Source organism: Fragaria vesca, linkage group LG1, assembly GCF_000184155.1.
Source record: "Fragaria vesca subsp. vesca linkage group LG1, FraVesHawaii_1.0, whole genome shotgun sequence".
In the NCBI taxonomy this organism is placed as follows: domain Eukaryota; kingdom Viridiplantae; phylum Streptophyta; class Magnoliopsida; order Rosales; family Rosaceae; genus Fragaria; species Fragaria vesca.
In genome coordinates this window covers 19,644,381-19,663,831 of record NC_020491.1, presented here as the reverse complement: position 1 = coordinate 19,663,831, position 19,451 = coordinate 19,644,381, and the positions used below count along the sequence as shown (strand labels likewise).

Here is a 19,451-nt window from a genome sequence, read left to right as displayed (position 1 = left end):
GTGACTCAAACCTTTATAAACTCACAAACAATGTCTTATATTCCTGATGTAGGATTGATATCTCAACAACTCTGGTTAGTTAATGACAGTTCAGCTCATCAAAACCGATCCAATCGTCGGAATTTTTCTTTGTTTTGATTTCAAGGGCTAAGAGAGGCAACAACCAAAAAATTATTAAAGAAGAAAGAAAATTACAAAAGGAGGGGAACTAAGAAATCAGAACCTCCATAACAATAGAAACTAATAAGCTAAAGAAATTAAAAATCAAACTATCTTCGATCAATACTTTGGCATGCCTAAACGATCACGTACTCTAGAAATACACTCATGAATGAAATTAGAATGAGGTAAGTCCCACCAAATCAGACCGTGTCGGAGTTTCAATGTTGGTCCTTTAGACTATGCCTGGTTAGGAGACATTCTCCTATGTCGGTAGAAGATCTGATATACATACAATACGTGCATATATTTCTACTGAAATTGAGAAGCTTTTTGTCCAGATGCGAAGGGATTAGGCAAGAACGAAAAAGGGAAGGTACTTGGTCTTCATTCTCCAGTCAAAAAGTTAACCACCATCAAGCCTAGCTAAAAGAGGTAAAACTTTTGTGATCTATGTAATCATGATGCTTATGTATTTTACCCCTTTAGAAATAACGTGCGCGCAGTTGAACTTGGAATATAGAAGAAGAAAATGTGTCCATCTAGCTAGTTAGGTCAGGTTTCCTTATAATAAACATGCATGACCTTCGTGCTCGATCGATCATCTTTCATGAAGTGGATGGTAGGGGCAGGTGTAGGATAAGGTAGTCGAGGATGAAGAGCATGGGATGGTTTCTCGTCAACATGTAGTCATGAGCTTCTTGCAGATTATCTTAGCTTATGATCGAGCTAGGTTGTAAAATGACAGTTGCCATAATGACACATATATATATGCAGCATCCAACATATATATTTATATATATAAACGTCCCATCTTAGTCGATGGAAACAAAAACTTGTCTCAGTCGACCTTCACGTTAATCACGCAATTCATGTCTTCCGTTGCTGAGCCACAACAATTATCTTCTATATATCCTTTGTTAATTTGTCTCCCTAAAATTAAAACAAACTAAGACTTGACACACCATACACTATAACACTAAAAGATCCTAAAAGATCGAGAATCACAGCATGATGTTTTGTGTAATTTTCATGCATGTTGCAGTTTCATCTCGCAAGAACGTTTTCTAGCTAGATATAAGCTAGTGAACCCTAACTTTGATGTAGCTAGGTCTAAATTTTTGCAGGTTCTACAACAATGGCATCTTTGAATGTTAAAGATCAACGATTTTGATTATTGAATGGCCTGGCATCAGTGACATGGAAAAGGGAGGTGACATAATCACGATTTGGTGGAATGGTGGACGTCTTCCTTATGATGATACAACATCATTTGAATAAGGACTACTCTTGCATAATTGGCTTATATCCGCATTCAAAAACTATTGTTAGAGTAAACCCCAGCTCTTATTTCACAACCTTATACCGCTGAAGTAGCTCATTTTATTATAAGTTTTTTCATAATTTCATCGAACTTCAGAATATTTTTAAACATATTTGGCGCGAGGAAATTTTCTTATAGATGCACTTGTTAATGGCCATTACAACTGTTGGTGGTTACACTCAGAGCTTACTTCTATCTATTCTTTTGGCTTTCAATTTTTGACTTCCATAACTTTGGGTGCGTTCCTGATTTTACTTTGAAATCGTTGTACTTTTTATTCAACATCGAAAAAAAATAACTGAAAAATCTTAAACTTTCAGAGTTCCAGACTTTTAGTATAGAATAGGGCAATTCACTTCATGGTTCTTGACTTCATTGGCTCTACTTGTTTGGTACCAATTGGGAGTTTCGTGCATATATAATGGGGCTTAATTTGCACCAAATTCTCAAATTAATGCATTTTAAATCTTCGCATATTTTTCATGAAGGTAATCATTTGGCTGATACTTTTGGCGAATTATGACGCTAATCTTCTTTTGATATGGGTGACTTATCTCCATCCTTTATCCAACTAGACTGTAATAGTGACTGTTTATGTCTATTGAAGTTTCGTTTTTGATAATAGTTAAAATAGCTTTTTTTTTCATGATATATATGTATATATAGAAAAATGATTGCTACGCTTTTGAAGCTGTTTTTAGCTTTATTGAAGGCATGTGTGTACATAAGTGAGAGACGATGTATATGAAAAAGCAGCAGCAACATGCATGTTTATAAAGATGGGGGACCTATAAAACATGTCAGGCAAAGGAAGTTGGTGGTGTCGATTCAACTCATGCAAAGCCCTATATGTATTTAGTTCCATAGAATCCTATGGAATGTTGCACTAGTAGAGAGCTTCCACAACACAGTGTCTACGAACCAAGAATTGCCAATTTCATTCTTACCCGGCCAAGAGATAAATTTATCTCTCCTCGATCAAATCATCAATACGTAGCTACCCCGAAGAGAAGGTAATTAAGAGAAGACAAAGAGCACAACGCTTATTATTACAGTCTTTCACTGTAGTACAAGCAGTAGCTGTATAACTGTATATGATCAAGGAGAGATTGAGAATTTGTTGATGGATAGAGACTATAGCGCGCTCTTGAACCTAATAATAGTTTTCGCAGAAATAGGTAGGCAAAGTAAAGAATCAAGTTAGAGCCCTACAGCAATGGAAAGACAGAAGCAAGTAAAAGCTTTGCTGCACTAGTTTCTTCTCTCTCCTCAGTTGCAGAATCACAATGAGAGGAGATGCTTTGCTGATCGATACTCATATGCAGCAGTAGCAATCAGTAGCAATGAGCAAGAAGATGAAAGTGGGCTCACTCCCCAACACTCTAGAAAGCTAAACACACCCACAACATAAACAAAAGAACCAATGCAACCCTAAAGCTCTCTCTCTCTCTCTCNTCNCTCTCACTCTCTCTCTCTCTCTCTCTCTCTCTCTCTCTCTCTCTCATTGATTCAACTATTGACAGTCTTTCATTCAATACAACTTTCAAACCACCACTTTTTCAGACAGCACCAAAATCACACCACACTGTCACTAACTATTATCAAAGAGGGAGAGGAAGTGACAGCTAAACAAGGCTAACCTAGCTATACATTGCAGGGCTAGTTAAGCTGCTACTGTCTCTACTGAGGTGTCTGTTTAGATTGACATTGATTCAGTGGCTGATGAGGATCAGTTCCTTGAAAGAGACACACTTCTAAGTTTATTGGATAGTGAGAGTTGTAGAGATATACACAAACTGACTCAACATAGAACAAATCAAAGATTTAATTCCACAAAAACAAAAACTATCACAGATCCCAAAGGGAGATTTGAGAAAAGGGTTTGGAAAGAAAGACAGATACCTGGCCTTAATAATTAGTGAAATGAATTTCAATGCTGGCTAGAGCAGTGTTAATTTAAGTACTGAGCATCATTGCCATTTGGCAGTTGCCTAACAATAACACAAACTATTAATGTTTCCAATCCAACTCGGGTAACCCAGAAAGATAGATTATCAGATGCTAATCAACCATATAAACATGAATTTAGGGCAAAAGTAGTACGATTAGTTTCTTCTTTTGCATTGTTAAGAGACTAAGTCAATTAGATTTTACAATGTCATATCAACACAAGAAAAAAGAAAAAACCAAAACACAAATTAACATATGCCAAAATGGGTGTCTTTCTCAGATAATATTTCAAGAACGATAATATAATTTCCCCATTTTCTTCTTCATCATCATGATCATGATCATGCTTTTTAAAATTGTGTTTAGCTACCTCTCATGATGATCAGTCCTCTAGGGCAAGGCATTGTATTGCTGCAAATCACCCCATGCTTGAACAACTCCATGACTATTCCAGTTACCCGCATTGTTCTCGTTTCCTCCTCCGTTGCCGCCACTGTTGGTCGGAGTAGGTGTCACCGGCGGCGGTGCATAAGAGTTCCCAAAGAACCACTCCGTCGCAGCCGTATCTCCTCCTCCGGCAGACTCTTTCGGTTTCGAAATCTCCAGATTCTGAAACAAAATAGGCGCTGCTGTCTGAGTTTTCTCGAGATCATTCATCTGCAAATCTTTCTGAGACGGCTGTGTCTGACTATCTCCGGCTATACTAGTACCAAACAACATGGACAGCCTCTGCTGCTGTAATTTCCAGTGAAGGTCTTGGTTGATAGAGCTAAGGGACTCAATAGAAGAAGCAAGACTGCTGTGAACATTCATGGCAGTGTTCATGTTGTTCTGATGAAACCCAACCCCGCCGCCGCTTCCACTGCCTAAAGTGAGAGGATAGTTAAAACCCATAAAGGAGTTATTCCCAGTAGCACCGCCTGAGGGATCAAGCGTCAGGCCAGAAGTAACCGAAACGTCGCCGTATGGAGAGAACTGGCTGTTGTTGTTGTTATTGTAGAGAGCGGTTACAACTGCTGAAGAAGAAGAAGGGTGGTGGTTGAGTCTAGGCAAGGAGAGGCCGCCGAGCTGGAAATCCATGGCTGGAGAAATGCCGTGAAAGAACTTGAGACCCATGTGGTCAGAGGCCGAGTCGCCGGAGTCCTTAGAGTCGAGGCTGCAGGATAGTCGGGAAGAAGAAGACCTGACTCTCTTGTTTTTGCGGCAGCCACCGCCGATGGGGACGTTGCGTAACGCTCCCCCTTTGGTCCAGTAACGCCTGCAGGTCTTGCAGAAGTGTCGAGGCTGCGTCAGGCTGTAGTTGTTGTAGTAGCAGAACTTTGTGTTAGGGGAATCACATCTCGGACACTTGAGGGCTTGCTCCGGCGGGGCCTTGGACGACGTCGTTTTGCGGCTGTTGCCTGTTCCTCCTCCTCCTCCTCCTCCTCCTCCTCCTCCTTGTTGGGTGTCGTCGGCCTGCTTTTTCGCCGGCGAGTTGTCGGAGGACATCATTGGGGAGCAATCAGAATGGGGTTGTGGTGGGGGGTGTAAAGCAGACCTGGAGGTGAAGAAAGAGAAATGTGAGAGGAGGAAATTAATTAGCTTGAGTAGTTTCCTTTTGCAGAGGCAAAGATATGGTAGTGAAATTCAATGGCTTCATGCATGGTGTTGGTGGCTGCCTGTGATCTTCATCAATTGAAAGCTGGGATTTTTAATTATAGCAAAATATGAATGTGATTAAAGGTTGGTAATTTAGAAGTGAGATCTGAGAATAACATATATGAGAGAAAAGCTTGATAGAGAAGAGAGAGGGAGAGGGATAGATGTCACTAGAAGAAAGAAGTCGGTTTCTCTGTGTATATATATGGAGGGGGTGTGGAGAGAGCTAGATGACAGAGAAAGAGAGTGAGTAGAGACAAGAGTGAACTAGATGATCTGAAAACGATCAGCAGCTGGCAGAATAAAGCGATCAGCCACATCAACAGCAACAAGAAAACAATCGGATAGAATTAGTTCTAAGATATATGGTTGGAGATGGAAATTAGTGATGAGGTATATATATAAATATATATTGATTTATATATATATATACACAACATAGTGAAATGCCCCATCACTAGGAAAAAAAAAATAGAAAATCAAAATAGTTAGATTTAATGTGATCCTGCAGGCAAAAGGTGAAGAAATCTCTTTTGGAAGTAATGTAAGTAACTAATTTCTTAGCTTCATACACATTATTGTACTTGTTTTCTAAAAAATTAAGTTTCGAAGTTTAATGATTGATTGTTTTGGTTCTAAGTGAGTTTGGATTCAAACTATACCATATATGCCCACGTGTTTATGCTTGATTTCGAAGCCGCTTCTGGAGGCCCTCGTTTTTTTTTTTTGAAAGGAGGCACTCATATTTTAAGCGCCGGTATTGAGTACAAATTGCATGCATATATATGAAAGAGTAAACTAGGCTGTTAGCTAGCTTCTAATAATGTTTTCAATAATATTTGATACATTTCTTGAAAATTAACTTTTAGGTTGTTTATTAAGACCCAAAACAACATTTAGAATTTGGGTTTCTGCTAGTAAGATCAGAAATGAAAAGGAGCTGGGTAACTTGACGGATGTAATGGAATAGGTAATTATGTACAAACTAAAAGTGATGATACATGAATCAATGAGCAATAGTACCATACATGAAATGAAAGGCTAGCTTGGATATATGTGTCATGATAGAATATATATAGGCTATAAGTGAAAGCTATAGCATGGCAGCAATGACAGAAACACAGACAGGCCAGAGCACAGTGAGAGGGAGGAAGAGGAAGATGAAGAGAGTAGTAACTAGCTGCTAGTAGTACAGGGAATCGAGTATTGTTTAGACTTTAGAGATTTAGGGGCGGGGAGGGGAGAGGGGTGATGAAGACGTTGAGTCAGTGAGTGTGGCAACAGTTTACAATAACAGTACTGGGAGTCTGTCACTGCCACTCACAACAAGCTTTGTCTCTTTTCTCCCATGTAACGTCCCTTTTGAAACCAGACATCACTTTACAGCCAAAACCCGATATTTCCTTCTGCTTTCGATCTATAAGTAATAATTAGTTTGATTAGTTTTTTCCCCCATAATCCACTTCCATAATTATCTACCAAACTTGCCAAAAATGATCGAAGGGGTGGCCAAATGGGGTATATAGGCTTCAATTATGCTACTAATTAGCCAATTATGAGCAGACAACCCAAACCCGGTACATCAATATTCCCCTCTATGAGTAATAATGTTTTCCGGGACTAGATAGTGAGATTAAAACCCTTATTAACATTTAAAACTAGAAGCTAGCGACCTGAACAAGAGCTTCAAGCTTGGATATGATAGATGGATATCGATGCAAAGAAACAACAAATAAGTACGTACGTTTTAGATTTTCGAAGATCGATCAATTAAATGGCAAAGCTAGCTACCTGTCGATGTTTTTACCTCACTAGCTTCCCGCCAGAATTATATTGTATAGTACACTGCTTAAAGGTCGCGATCGTATATATTTTTCTAATTTGTCTTATCGGTTTGTTTTTGTCTGATAATTACTACTTGTCTGGTTGTAGCAGGCTTAGGGTTTTCTGGATAGAGAAGATCTAAGACTGAACTTGATCTGAAAGTGATCGAGAGCAGAGAGGTGTTGAAGGGGGGTCCGGACTCCGGAGGAAAGCAACTCAAGGAAGGAAGCTAGTTGAGATTCTTTCAGGTTAATTAATTCATGAACATTAGCTAATTGAGCTGCGAAGTACGTACAGAAGGAATCTGATTCTGTGTTCCAAGCTAGGGTACGTATGCAACTGTGCCGAGGCCAATTCTCGAGGACAATCATAGATATATGTAGTATTTTATATATCAAGGACGATGCGATTTTCGTTATTTCTTGTCATGAGTCATTTACATAGTGTGGTGTGTGGCGTATTTCTTGTTATGCGCTAGGTAAAGTTAGTTGAAAATTTGTAGAAGCAAAAGAAACATTATCACCCTCACAAAAATATGGAATAAAAATGAATTTGTAGATGAGTTTGTATATGTAAGGTATAAATTGAGAAAGTTCTACTCTAAAATTACACATTTTTATTAGAACATAGATGCCAAACCATTCTCCATGCTGCCCTTAAAACTGTCATCGCTGGCATATATGCAAATGCAGCTGACGAGATCGACATGTATGCACCTACCAGCTAAAAATGAAGAACTTCGTGTTTTAGACAGAGAGATCGAACTGGGCAATTCACAACCGACCAATGGCGTTGGAAGGTAATATATAGTTTAATATATGTATATATAGATATGGTGGTGGAGAAACGTGGAACGCCGTAACGATTACTTGTTTTGGGCTAGATCATACAGCTCAGTATTACAGAACTGCAGGAGAGATCGATAGAGAGAGGAGGCCAGATTCCCGTGAGTACGTCGACCAAACCAGTAACGGAACCATGACCCATACAACAACACATAGCGCATATATACGACCAAATCATGCATATTGTTTTCGATCTCTGGAGAACATAACCAGTACGTTACATCTCAAGCTAGCTTACCTCACGGGCATTCTTCTCTATCCATCTCATCTCTCTAACCACTTACAACTCCCATCATATATGTTCATATGGCCTCTCATTATTTTATTTTTTTTTCAGATGGTAGTGATGTATGATTTGTCTCATTTTCATCACATTTAAAGCTTCAAGAATGTCGGAAAGATGGTATTAAATGTCATTACTGATGATCTAAGATGATGTTGAGATTCATCAAGATAATCATGGATGGTCTATCTAAAGAAAATGTACTATACTACTTTTCCCTTATTATTTATCTTTGTTATTTATTTATTGAATTATACATAATTTCTAATTGAATAAGATTGTAATTTTCTTTTGAAGAAATAACGCATGCATAAAGTCTGGATCATCTGACGTACGTAGCATATTTTCCTTTCGAAAAAGAAAAGATAAAGCTAGCATAAAATTTAGAGTCATCTGACATAACTTTGTTCTATGAAGCATTATACAAGAAATAGAAATGTCAGTTATGTACGTTTCTTTGAAAAATACGCGTTATCAATTTAACAGTTATTTTACCTCGATTAGTTATTTATAATAGTATTTTTTTTTTCTCTAGCTAGATTTTTATATATTGATCCGAAAATAATGCAATAATTATATTGTTACAAACACTACTATGTCCAATTAGTGAGGCCACAATTAGCATGCTAAAATGAGAGCTACATAAATTCTTATAACATGTAGATCAAATCAGATCGAGTGTGACAACAAGTAAAAGAACAAAATATTATTAGATAACGAGACCCACAATTGATAAATTGTCGGAATTCCTACTTTTCCAATGTCCTTGAAGAACACAAATTTTTCGAAATGGCTTTCAGTTTGTGATTTTTTGGAGGAAATGTATAGTAAGACGCAAACACACCACTTTAGTACTGCACCTCAACAACGATGGGATGAAAAAATGGGAAATTATAAAATATCCTACAGAAATCAAGCTATTCGAAAGTTAATATGAAATACCCAACCATGCATATTGGTGATCAAGCAATATCCCGGTTATGTTCCTAATTTGTATCAAGTACATGACTAAATAATCAAGTCCTTTCTCGGTTGATCTTCCATATGCAGCATGCAGTTGCTATCATATCTCTGCAGTGTGCATACAACAATATTCTGCATCTCGATCAGTAACTTGCTCTAGCTAGCTAGCAAGCTCTCTCGACAAACTTACACATCCAAGACTACGGCTGACTTGATGATCTGGCCGAAGCGTGCCTTCTTTCACTCTGCTCGATCTCTGATCCTCCTCTGCGCACTTCCTTCTAGCTACGTACTTGCACCATCTCTCTCTTTCTCTGCAACTCCATGCATATGGACCATTTGGGTGAGGGTGTTCTCGTTCTTTTCTATGTCTATCTTCCTCTGTGAAGTCGCTCTCTCTTCTCTAATCTCTGTTTCTCATGCACTCAGATTCACGACTTTCAAAGGTTTGACCTCCATCTCTTTCTTCCATTCACTTTTACTACTGCTGCACTGCTAGTGCCACAACGCCACTTAAGCTGCTTCCCCGCTTAGCTCTTGCAGTGATCAATTTCTAAAGGAAGAAAAAAAGAATCGAAGTGATAAATTATATATTTTTACTAGCCCTCTCCTCTGCATGATTAACATTCATTTTCGTAATCAAGAGTAAACTTGAAAATAAGGGGAATATCAACAGTAAACTACATTCTATTACCTACTTTTAAGCATCTTAAACAACTTTTTAGCTACTGAGCACACTCGATACTTTCGTATAATGTTACAGCTCGTCACTCAAATCACTCAAAAAATTCTTAATTAGCTAGCAGAGTTTGAAATCCGAGTCCTTAATTATTTCAAGTTCTACATCACTTAACATACTACTACAAGTTTATATATATATCGGCCACAGTAGGCTGCAGGAACTCAAGTTTTGTCAATCACTATGGAGAGTTCAAGGTGTTTTCTACATTAATGACAAAGCGGTACTTAACATCAACCTTGGCAACTCGTTCGAAAGCAGTGTTCACATAATCCATGGGAATAACTTCAACATCCGCTGTGATGTTGTGCTTTGCTGCAAAATCTATCGTCTCTTGAGTCTCTTTCATTCCCCCAAATTTACTGCCAGCAATCAACTTCCTCCCTATTGAAAATAACATATAACACATTCAGGCTAGGTTTTGCTTTTACAGAGTCCAAGAAAAATAATGCAAATAAATTAATCATGGTACTTACCCATTATCGAAGGGAAAACTGGTAGCTCAGGAGGTATGAGAGGAGCACCCACCAAAATTAGCTTTCCATCTGTCTTTAACATTTCAATCAATGGCAAGAGAGCATGAGGGGCTGAAACTGTGTCGATGATACCATCCATTGTACCCACGGCAGCCTATTATACACACACACACACACACATATATATATATATGTAGTGCACAAACTGATATATGTAAGTATGCAAGCAAATATGAATTTATGTTTTAACAAATAGTTAGTTCGACAATATAACATGTTAGATATAGATATATCACCATAGGGTAAAACGTAAAACAACATTAACCCTCTACATCATTGATCAAGACTTGTGGGAAGCTGCACGAGCTTTTATGAAAGAAAATGCAAGGGATCGAGTCCTTTATTTACCTGCAGTTGCTGTTGGTCGCCACTAATCAGAAACTCATCAACACCAAGTTGTTCGATTGCTTCCTTCTTCTTATTCGGAGAGGTACTTATCACTGTCACTTTTGCTCCCACAGCTTTTGCAAACTTCACAGCCATATGACCAAGGCCGCCGAGCCCTATCACTCCCAAATGCTTACCATGCTCAAATAGTCCAAAGTGTTTCATAGGGCTGTACACTGTAATCCCAGCACAGAGCATAGGCGCAACACCTGCTAATGGCAAATTATCTGGAATTCGGACTGCGAAATGCTCCTCAACTACTAGCTTGTCGGAGTATCCACCGAACGTTAACGTCGATTCATCGCCGAAGTTATTGTAGGTTCATTTCATCTTGGGGCAGTGATTTTCCAAGTCTCGTGCGCAGTTATCGCATGAACCACAAGAACCCACCATGCACCCCACTCCGGCTTTGTCTCCTACTTTGAACTTTGTGACGCTGCTCCCGACCTTTGTTACTTCGCCTACGATCTCATGTCTACAAAATCATGTTGAAAAAATACGTATTACTTGTGTATCGATCGTCTGTTAAATGAATTTCAACTAGGGTTAATATAGAATTGCGACAATGAATTTGCGTAAGTACGTACCTTGGGAGGAGGGGATATCTGCTTGTTCCAACTTCGTTCTTAGCAAGGTGAAGGTCCGAGTGGCAAATGCCACAGTAGAGTATCTTCATTGTGATATCATTACCACCATTAGTCCTACAAATTACGCACAAATTGATAACTATGTGAGCATATATGGGAAGAAGCATGCATCTGTATGTGTTCTTTACATACCTCCTGGTAAAGTGGAAGGGAGAGAGAATTCCTGAGGAATCTCTAGCAGCCCATCCATAGGCCTGCACTTCTTCGGCAAATGAAATTGTTGCTTCAGACATGTTCTTTTCGAATGTGTATCCAGAAAATCAGTGAGAAATATATAGAGCCAGATGGAGATCAGTGGAAGTATATATGTGAATCAGATGTAATGACTAATGAGAGAGGTATTGATCGATCAAACTATATATCCCTATATAGCATATATATGCATGTTTGGAGTCACATCCAAGAAATGCAAGAGATAATTAAAAAGCTTCAAACAAATTAGAGTCGTCTGCAATGTCGACGTAGCATAAAGGATACACCAGCAGTCGTCTCCATTCCCTCTTTACTTGTTCTCAATGTTCCAACCATATATTATACCCACTGTGATCGAGGGTCAACCCCGACGGCGAACCATGATTCGCTAAGTGCTTGATTGTCTTCAAGGAACATTCCATCGTACAATATCTCAGATTTCACAAGTTCAGGAAATTGCTAAATCACACATACATGAACCAATCATAGATTAATGCACGTTTAGATCCTTTGGCGAAATCTTAAAACCAAAACCGGCGGCTCGTTGGTAATTAATAAACATTTGTAGCTGATAAACTAGTAGCGAATGGCACAATCAAAATTTGCTTGGGAAGCAGAAACCATTCTTATTTCAGTTTTGAACTTTTCATGCTAGCTAGCTTTGCCAAGTTCTGAAACATGCCTGAGGGCTGAGAGAGTTCTTTTTCTTCAATCAAACTCATCAAACCTTTTGCGTACGTAAAATCATTCTAGGAAAACAACTACAATATACAAATTAATCAGTCTATTTGCTCCATACAAGTTTTTTTTTCACTACTTCAAGTAGGAGTAACTTCAAGCAGGAGTAAATGACTTACCAAAAAAAGAAAAAGAAAAGTAGGAGTAAATGGAAGTTCTTTCCAAAATAAAAGCTTTTTTCTTCTATCAATCTATCATTACTGTTTATTTAATAATAAATTCTCTCAGGTCAATGCTGTTGTACGTGAGTGAACTCTCTTTTTGTATATTCTGGTGGTAAATGTGACATGGCTTAACAATGTGATTAGGGAGAGTTATTACTAGTTACAGAAGAGATCCCTAATATCGATTGGCGAGATGTAACTAGGAGGGGTGTAGATAGAGGTAAATTCATGTTTCATTTTGCAGACTATAAGATACATTCTGTTGAAATTTTTTCATGCACGACATGCAAATAGACTATACAATATTAACCATTCATTTGTTAGGACCCTCCTATATGTCTAGCTAAAAAAGTCATAGGTCTTACCGTCTTATCATCCACATGATGTCGTTTACACGCCGCACATAGATGACTCTATTCTTTCCGTTATAATTTGTTAATTTGATAATTATTGTTGAAGTGGCTTATGTAACTGAGGGGTTGAAGCTATATGATACGTCATAAAACTCCAGTAAAATAATAAACAATTGAAAAGTGATTCGTGCAAGAAGGCTAGTGCGTTCAAGTGCAGCGTACACATAATCTATCGGAACGATTTCGATCTCTGATGTGATATTATTTTCATTCCCACCCCCCCCAACAGGCCAACACACACAGAGAAAAGTGAAACGAACTTGGGCCTTAATAGCACAAGCCCAGTTACAAAAACTAAGCCCACTCAATAACACCATGTTTTATTACTGAAAAAACGACATAGAATCCAGAGCTGACCGGACGGCGCAGTATTCCCGTCGCGCATAGATTCTCTGGCTCATACACTCCTAACGCTACTTCCACAGCTTTAACCCAATTCAGGTTTGTTTTACACCCTTCAAACTTTCCATGAAGATACACCCTTCAAACTTTCCATGAAGACACTAGATTTTTTTCAGTTTTACTTTATCGATGGCTAATGCTTTCACTTGGGCTCAACTCACCGGTCGTCGCTCTGTTACTTGTGTTATAGGAAATTGTGAGTTTTGTAAATTGCAAATTGGGTGCAGGGCTTCTGTTAATCAGGAAAAAGGTGCAGGCTTTGTTCCTGTTTGATTGGATCGAGACTTTTGGAGAGTGTTTTGGCAGCCATGGCTGCAACCAAGACTCGGACGAGTAGCTTCTCTCGCAATTTTTCTGGTGCAAGCTCACCTCAAATCCCAGGACTCAAGCATGGACCCAATGGCACAATGTTTGTTTCATCCGGGATTCCAGACCTTGACAGTAATCTTCTAACTAATAAATTCTTGGAAACCATTCTTCATTCTTCATTTATAGCGGTTTCATTTTGATTGTCTTTGATATGCAGAAATTTTAGGGGGTGGTTTTGCTCTAGGAAGCCTAGTCATGGTGATGGAAGATGCAGAAGCACCTCATCATATGCTTTTGCTTAGGAATTTCATGTCTCAAGGACTTGTTCACAACCAACATCTTCTCTATGCAAGCCCAGCCAAGGATCCAAGACAGTTTCTTGGTACTTTGCCTAGTCCAGCCGTACCCAAAGATGAAAAGTCTAGTCATCGAGACCCTGATCAGGTTTTCCTCTTGTCAAGTTTAAGTGGGTTTATAAGGTGAGAAATTGAGCAATAAATACTGTGTTATCATAATTTTCAGGAGAAAGGGTTGAGGATAGCTTGGCAATATAAGAAGTATTTTGGTGAAAATCAGCAGGGTTTTGATAGTCAAAGTAAGTTTTTAATGGTCTTGATTCTTATGAAACTGGTCTCTTTGGCACAAGAGTAATTTGTTATGCTATCATTGTCCAGATGGGAAACATGAGTTCTGCAACAACTTTGACTTGCGGAAGCCCTTGGAGAGGCAGTTTCTAACGGGCAAGCTAATAGAATGTGCTAGCATACTTGATTCTCCGAATCTTGTCACATTTCATGACCGTTGTGCTACTTTTTTATCACAATTTCCAAGGTATGGTATTCTAATCTTGATTCTTATCTGCCTAAAATTTTACACATATCTTTGTCTGGTTAGTAAATGTATATGCTGATTTGAATATCATTGGTTTTTCTCAATGTCAAGCTAGGTTCTTTAGTGCATTATGAAGACTACATTTGGTGAATTTGAATTTGAAATGATTGATTTGTCTCAAAACTATGCTTATAATGGTTTATCTTTATTAGTGGTTCTTGTCTGATATTTCATGATTCATATCTGAATTTGAGTTGTCACATAGGTGATTAAAAACTGAAATTAGTCCATGCTTGAGAAATACTTGAGTTGCCATATTCAGGTGGATACTTGAGTTGCCATGACACTTGAGTTATCATGTTTTCACCTGCTTCTGACTGTTCTACAGAAATGACAGCAACATTTCTTGTGTTGGTCGAATTGCCATTCAATCATTCTGTGCTCCACAGTGTGGATATTCCAACCTGGTGAGTGGCAATTGTTATTTGGTCTTCAACTGCTATTCCGAGTCTCTGTTTTGCAGCTGCTTCTTATTTCTATTATCTGCTGTTTGCTGATTTTATGGTTGTTTATGTCTTTTCCTTACTCGAATCAATGTATTGTATTACTGAGTCGAGTGTAATACTGTTGCATTGCAGGAATGGGACATGCTTTCCTTACTTAGATCTCTGAAAAGCATGCTACGATCTTCAAATGCAGTTGCTGTTGTGACATTTCTGCCTAGTCTTCTTTCATCATCCTCCTCTACAAGATGGCAGCACATTGCGGATACCTTGCTGTCAGTTAAAGCGCTTCCAGGTATATATCAGCTTTCACATTGGTCTCACAATTTATTTGTTTGGTTCTATCAATACTAACCTGTCATGAATGATTGATTCAGATGAGGACAAGGAATTGGCAACCCTCCTTACTGGTTACCAGGACATGGTTGGCCTTCTTAATGTGCAGAAAGTTGCACAAATTAACACGCAGGTAGTGCAAAACTTTGCTTTACCCAAATCTAAAACTGATTGAATTTTCGCATGGAGTTGATACAAAAGTTACCATTTCTGCTATCTTCATATGCAACTACATGACCGATGCTTGGTCATTCTTAGAGATCATTTAATCTGTCAGTACAGTTAATGAAATACCACTACTTCTGCTACCTATTGAGTAGTTAATGCTATACGCTTTAATAGTATGGTTACCACATCTATAGAAGTTGGTCCAGTTTAATATACTTCTTATTGGCAAGGAACCTTGAACTATGCTAGTATGCTTTATATGTTTTTGTTTTGTCATTCATAATTTCTGCTTACACAGGTTCCTGTGATTCTTGATGCAACAACCTTCTCAATAAAGCTGCAAAAGCGGAGGTTTTTGGTTTTAGAATGTCTAAATCAGGCCCCTGTCGATGGTTCTAGTGGGAGTTCATATGGCACTTCTGGTAGTTGTTCTGGGTCCTCTAAGACTGGATCTCTTGATTTTTAGTTTTTGACATTGTGATAAGAGAAGAAATTCCAACCTTTAGGGTTAAATATAAGTCAGCCATCATTTTAGATAACTTCATGTGTGTTTGTACCAGATCTAAGTTTTCAGTTCTTAATTTTGGTTTTTGATGAATTTGCAATAGCAGTAGGGATTAGAGATATAGCAAAATAATTTTAAGTGATTATATAGCAAAAAACATTACAAAAGAAGGCATTATCATTGTTTATGTATTCTTTTATTATCAAATCATCACAGAAGGCAGTTGTTCATGTGATCATTATTCATGTAGCAAACAACAAAAAATGCTACAAGGAAAACCAATACCGAGTATGACGCTAAATCAGTCTCAGTTTCTGTTCTTGTTTCTTCATTGATCCAGTCTGGATTGCAGAATTTAAGAGCTAGCCTTCAGTGTGTTTCCAATGTCGATGACAAAACGGTATCTGACATCTGCTTTGACTAGACGCTCCATAGCAGTGTTCAAGTAGTCGATTGGTATGACTTCGATGTCTGCTGTTATGTTGTGCCTGGCTGCAAAATCTATCATCTCTTGTGTCTCCTTCATACCCCCAATGCCGCTACCAGCTACCATCTTTCTTCCTGTTAAGACGAACATTAAACTCTGTTAATAACCCAACAATGCGCACAGAAGATAACAGGTAAAGATCACTACTCTAGACCTCTAGTTACATGCTATAATGCTTACCCATGAGTAAAGGAAAAACTGGAAGTTCAAGAGGCTTCTCTGGTGCACCAACCATAACAAGCTTTCCATGAGAGTTCAACAAACCAATCAAAGGCAGGAGAGGATGTTGTGCAGAAACTGTGTCAATGATCCCATCCATGGTACCAATGGCAGCCTACAAATTAATCAATGACACAAAAATTAAGTAACTTGTTCATTTTTTTGTCCATTTAAACGTTGTAAAAGGTGTAACTTGTTCGAAAAACTACCTGCATTTGATCTTGGTCACGGCTAACCAAAAACGAGTCAGCTCCTAGGTGTTTAAGAGCTTCCTCCTCTTTCTTAGGGGACGTACTGATCACTGTAACCTTCACTCCCATAGCCTTGGCAAACTTCACGGCGACGTGGCCTAAACCGCCTAGGCCGACCACACCTACATGCATGCCGGGCTTGTCAAGTCCGAAATATCTCAGGGGGCTGTAGGTTGTAATCCCGGCACATAGGAGCGGCGCAGCACCATCAAGAGGCAAGTTGTCTGGGATGCGTACTATGAAGTGTTCATCGGCCACCATAATGTCAGAGTAACCGCCATAGGTGGTGCTTCCGTCGTAGTACTTGGCACCGTAAGTGAGTATCTGTTTGGGGCAGTAGTTCTCAAGGTGGTCGGTACAATTTTCACAAGATCGGCAAGATCCCACAATGCATCCAACACCGACTCTGTCTCCAACTTTAAATTTTTGTACTTTGCTCCCTACTTCCGTAACTTCACCAACAATCTCATGCCTGCATTGCCAAATTGTGCTCAGATTAGATTACTGATTACACTAGTAAAGAGTGCATGTCCTGGTAGTAAAGAAAAAGCTATCGTACCCTGGAACCAGAGGATAGGTAGAGAAGCCCCATTCATTCTTGACCATGTGAAGGTCCGAATGGCAAATCCCACAGTACAACACTTTGAACGTCACGTCTTTCTCTCCGGTTTCCCTGTAATCAAATCAATTGTATCAACTTTAGAAACACGGAACAAATGTATTATTGCGAATGCGAAGAGGAAGAACATGTTATACTAGTTGCCAATGTACCTTCTGTAGAAATTGAAGGGAGAGAGAACACCAGATGAATCTCTTGCAGCCCATCCAGATGCCTTCTTGGGGTGTTCTTGCTCGATAGCCATCACCATTTTCTCGATCTGTGGCAGATTCTTAACTGACGATTTTGATGTAGAAGCTAGATCATTGAAGTTCGAGTAGTGAAATGTGGGGAGACAGACAGATATCTATGGAAGAGCGAGCGCTCCCTTCGATGGAGTTAACTGCTATATATATACTTATATAGAGAGGAAGGAGATTTTAGATTTTGGGCTGGGGTGACGTACTTGGTGAGGAAAATTCGATGTCGAAGTGGTGGTGACTGGTGACGTATTGGGTGATGCAATTAGAATGTCCAAATTATTAAACTGACATCACCGGTCACTAGACCGAAAGAGCTTAATAAAATGAGTCGTTGGAATGTGACTATGCACACAAGTAAGTTCTGGATTATGTACATGGGTCCTTCGTCGTCCTCTTTTTCTTTTTCTTTTTTATCACAGGCTGGCAAAGGCGTATCCACACACGGTCTACGGTGGGCTACAACTCATCTCATATTTTGAGAAAATATTGTTTTGTTGCATATTTATAATTAAAAAAGTTAAATTATGAAAACCAGCCCACCCAAAATTTCTTTATGTAATTGAACTTAGTCTATATGATTTTTTTTACCTGATTACGTATATGAGTCCGGTTCAAGGGACATCAAATTTGACACTAATTTTAACACTATTTATTAGTCATTAGATTTTAAAACAATGAACGGTCTAAATCAGTTCTAAATATGATGCCAACAAATAACTAATTGAGATGATAAGTGACGTGACATTACCTAATTTTATAACAAATCAAATTAAAAGAAAAAAAAAAGGAAAAATCAGAATTTCAAATTTGAAAACCAAAATCCAGATTGTACAATAATAAAAATCCACAAAAGAAAAAAGAAGAACACAGACGAAAGAAAGAAGAAAAAAAATTGATTTTGTTTATATTGTTTATTTTATAAAAAGCAGTTGCTCCTTTAGTATATTTTAGGTCAACTTTCTTCTCTTTATTTCTTTTTCTTTTGTCATTGTATACGTATCCATTCTCTTCTGTCGAAACAGTTAAGCCAAGTGCCAAGCTTTCTCTCTTTAATCTGCATATATGATTTTTAGTTATATCGGTCATCCTCTTAGAGGGTCTTGTACATGTCATATGACCTAGTTCTCAAATCTCAATTGATTAATGCCTTGATAGTCTTAATATCCCATCATCCTATCACACTGTATTTCTATTGATATTCTAATTCTAATCTCAATTGCTTGCTTACTAATTCTAAGCTAAGTGCCAAGCTTTCTCATTTTAATCTGTATATATGATTCTTAGTTATATCGGCCATCCTCTTGGAGTCTTGTATACGTGTCATATGACCTAGTTCTCAAATCTCAATTGATTAATGCCTTGATCAAATTTAGTCCCAATATCCCATCATCTCAAATCTCAATTGATTAATGCCTTAATAGTCTCAATATCTCATCATCCCATCGCACTGTATTTCAATTGATATTCCAATTCTAATCTCAATTGCTTGCTTAATTTATTGTAGATGACTAATGCTAATGATGTGTATATATATAGATATATAGTTGTAATAGTACCAACGTTTGATTCATAGTTATTAGATTGTGTTTTTCCGTCCAGTTAGGTTTAAGGATTATACACTCGTTTACTATATTGTTAGAGCGGTGACTGTATGTTTAGTTATTAGATTTTGCTTCTATTCAAGAGCATAGAGGTTCAATTTGAGTAGGTATGTTCTTTTATCTTTAACTTTTGTTATCGAATTTCTATAAAATGTTATAATATTGATTTCTTAATG

The 19,451-nt window shown here is 38.2% G+C and overlaps 2 protein-coding genes and 1 pseudogene across 3 annotated transcripts; 1 reads left to right on the top strand and 2 right to left on the bottom strand.

Moving 5' to 3' along the window:
• Positions 1-3,823: 3,823 nt before the first annotated feature.
• LOC101305316 (dof zinc finger protein DOF5.7-like) lies at positions 3,824-4,921 on the bottom strand. Its single transcript, XM_004289466.1, has one exon. It carries the CDS (start codon positions 4,919-4,921, stop codon positions 3,824-3,826), a length of 1,098 nt encoding a protein of 365 aa, XP_004289514.1.
• A 4,985-nt stretch (positions 4,922-9,906) lies between these two features.
• On the bottom strand, positions 9,907-17,796 carry LOC101305018 (annotated as a pseudogene). Its single transcript, XR_183861.1, has 11 exons — positions 17,585-17,796; positions 17,373-17,486; positions 16,772-17,285; positions 16,524-16,677; positions 16,188-16,417; positions 11,833-11,946; positions 11,428-11,531; positions 11,236-11,349; positions 10,610-11,123; positions 10,202-10,355; positions 9,907-10,109 (listed from the first exon to the last, which is right to left on the bottom strand). The product of XR_183861.1 is annotated as an uncharacterized LOC101305018 (transcript).
• LOC101294600 (elongator complex protein 4-like) lies at positions 13,111-16,019 on the top strand. Its single transcript, XM_004288452.1, has 8 exons — positions 13,111-13,645; positions 13,731-13,957; positions 14,036-14,093; positions 14,188-14,344; positions 14,733-14,811; positions 14,983-15,142; positions 15,225-15,316; positions 15,650-16,019. Exons 1-8 carry the CDS (start codon positions 13,513-13,515, stop codon positions 15,815-15,817), a joined length of 1,074 nt encoding a protein of 357 aa, XP_004288500.1. The 5' UTR covers positions 13,111-13,512; the 3' UTR covers positions 15,818-16,019.
• Positions 17,797-19,451: the final 1,655 nt, after the last annotated feature.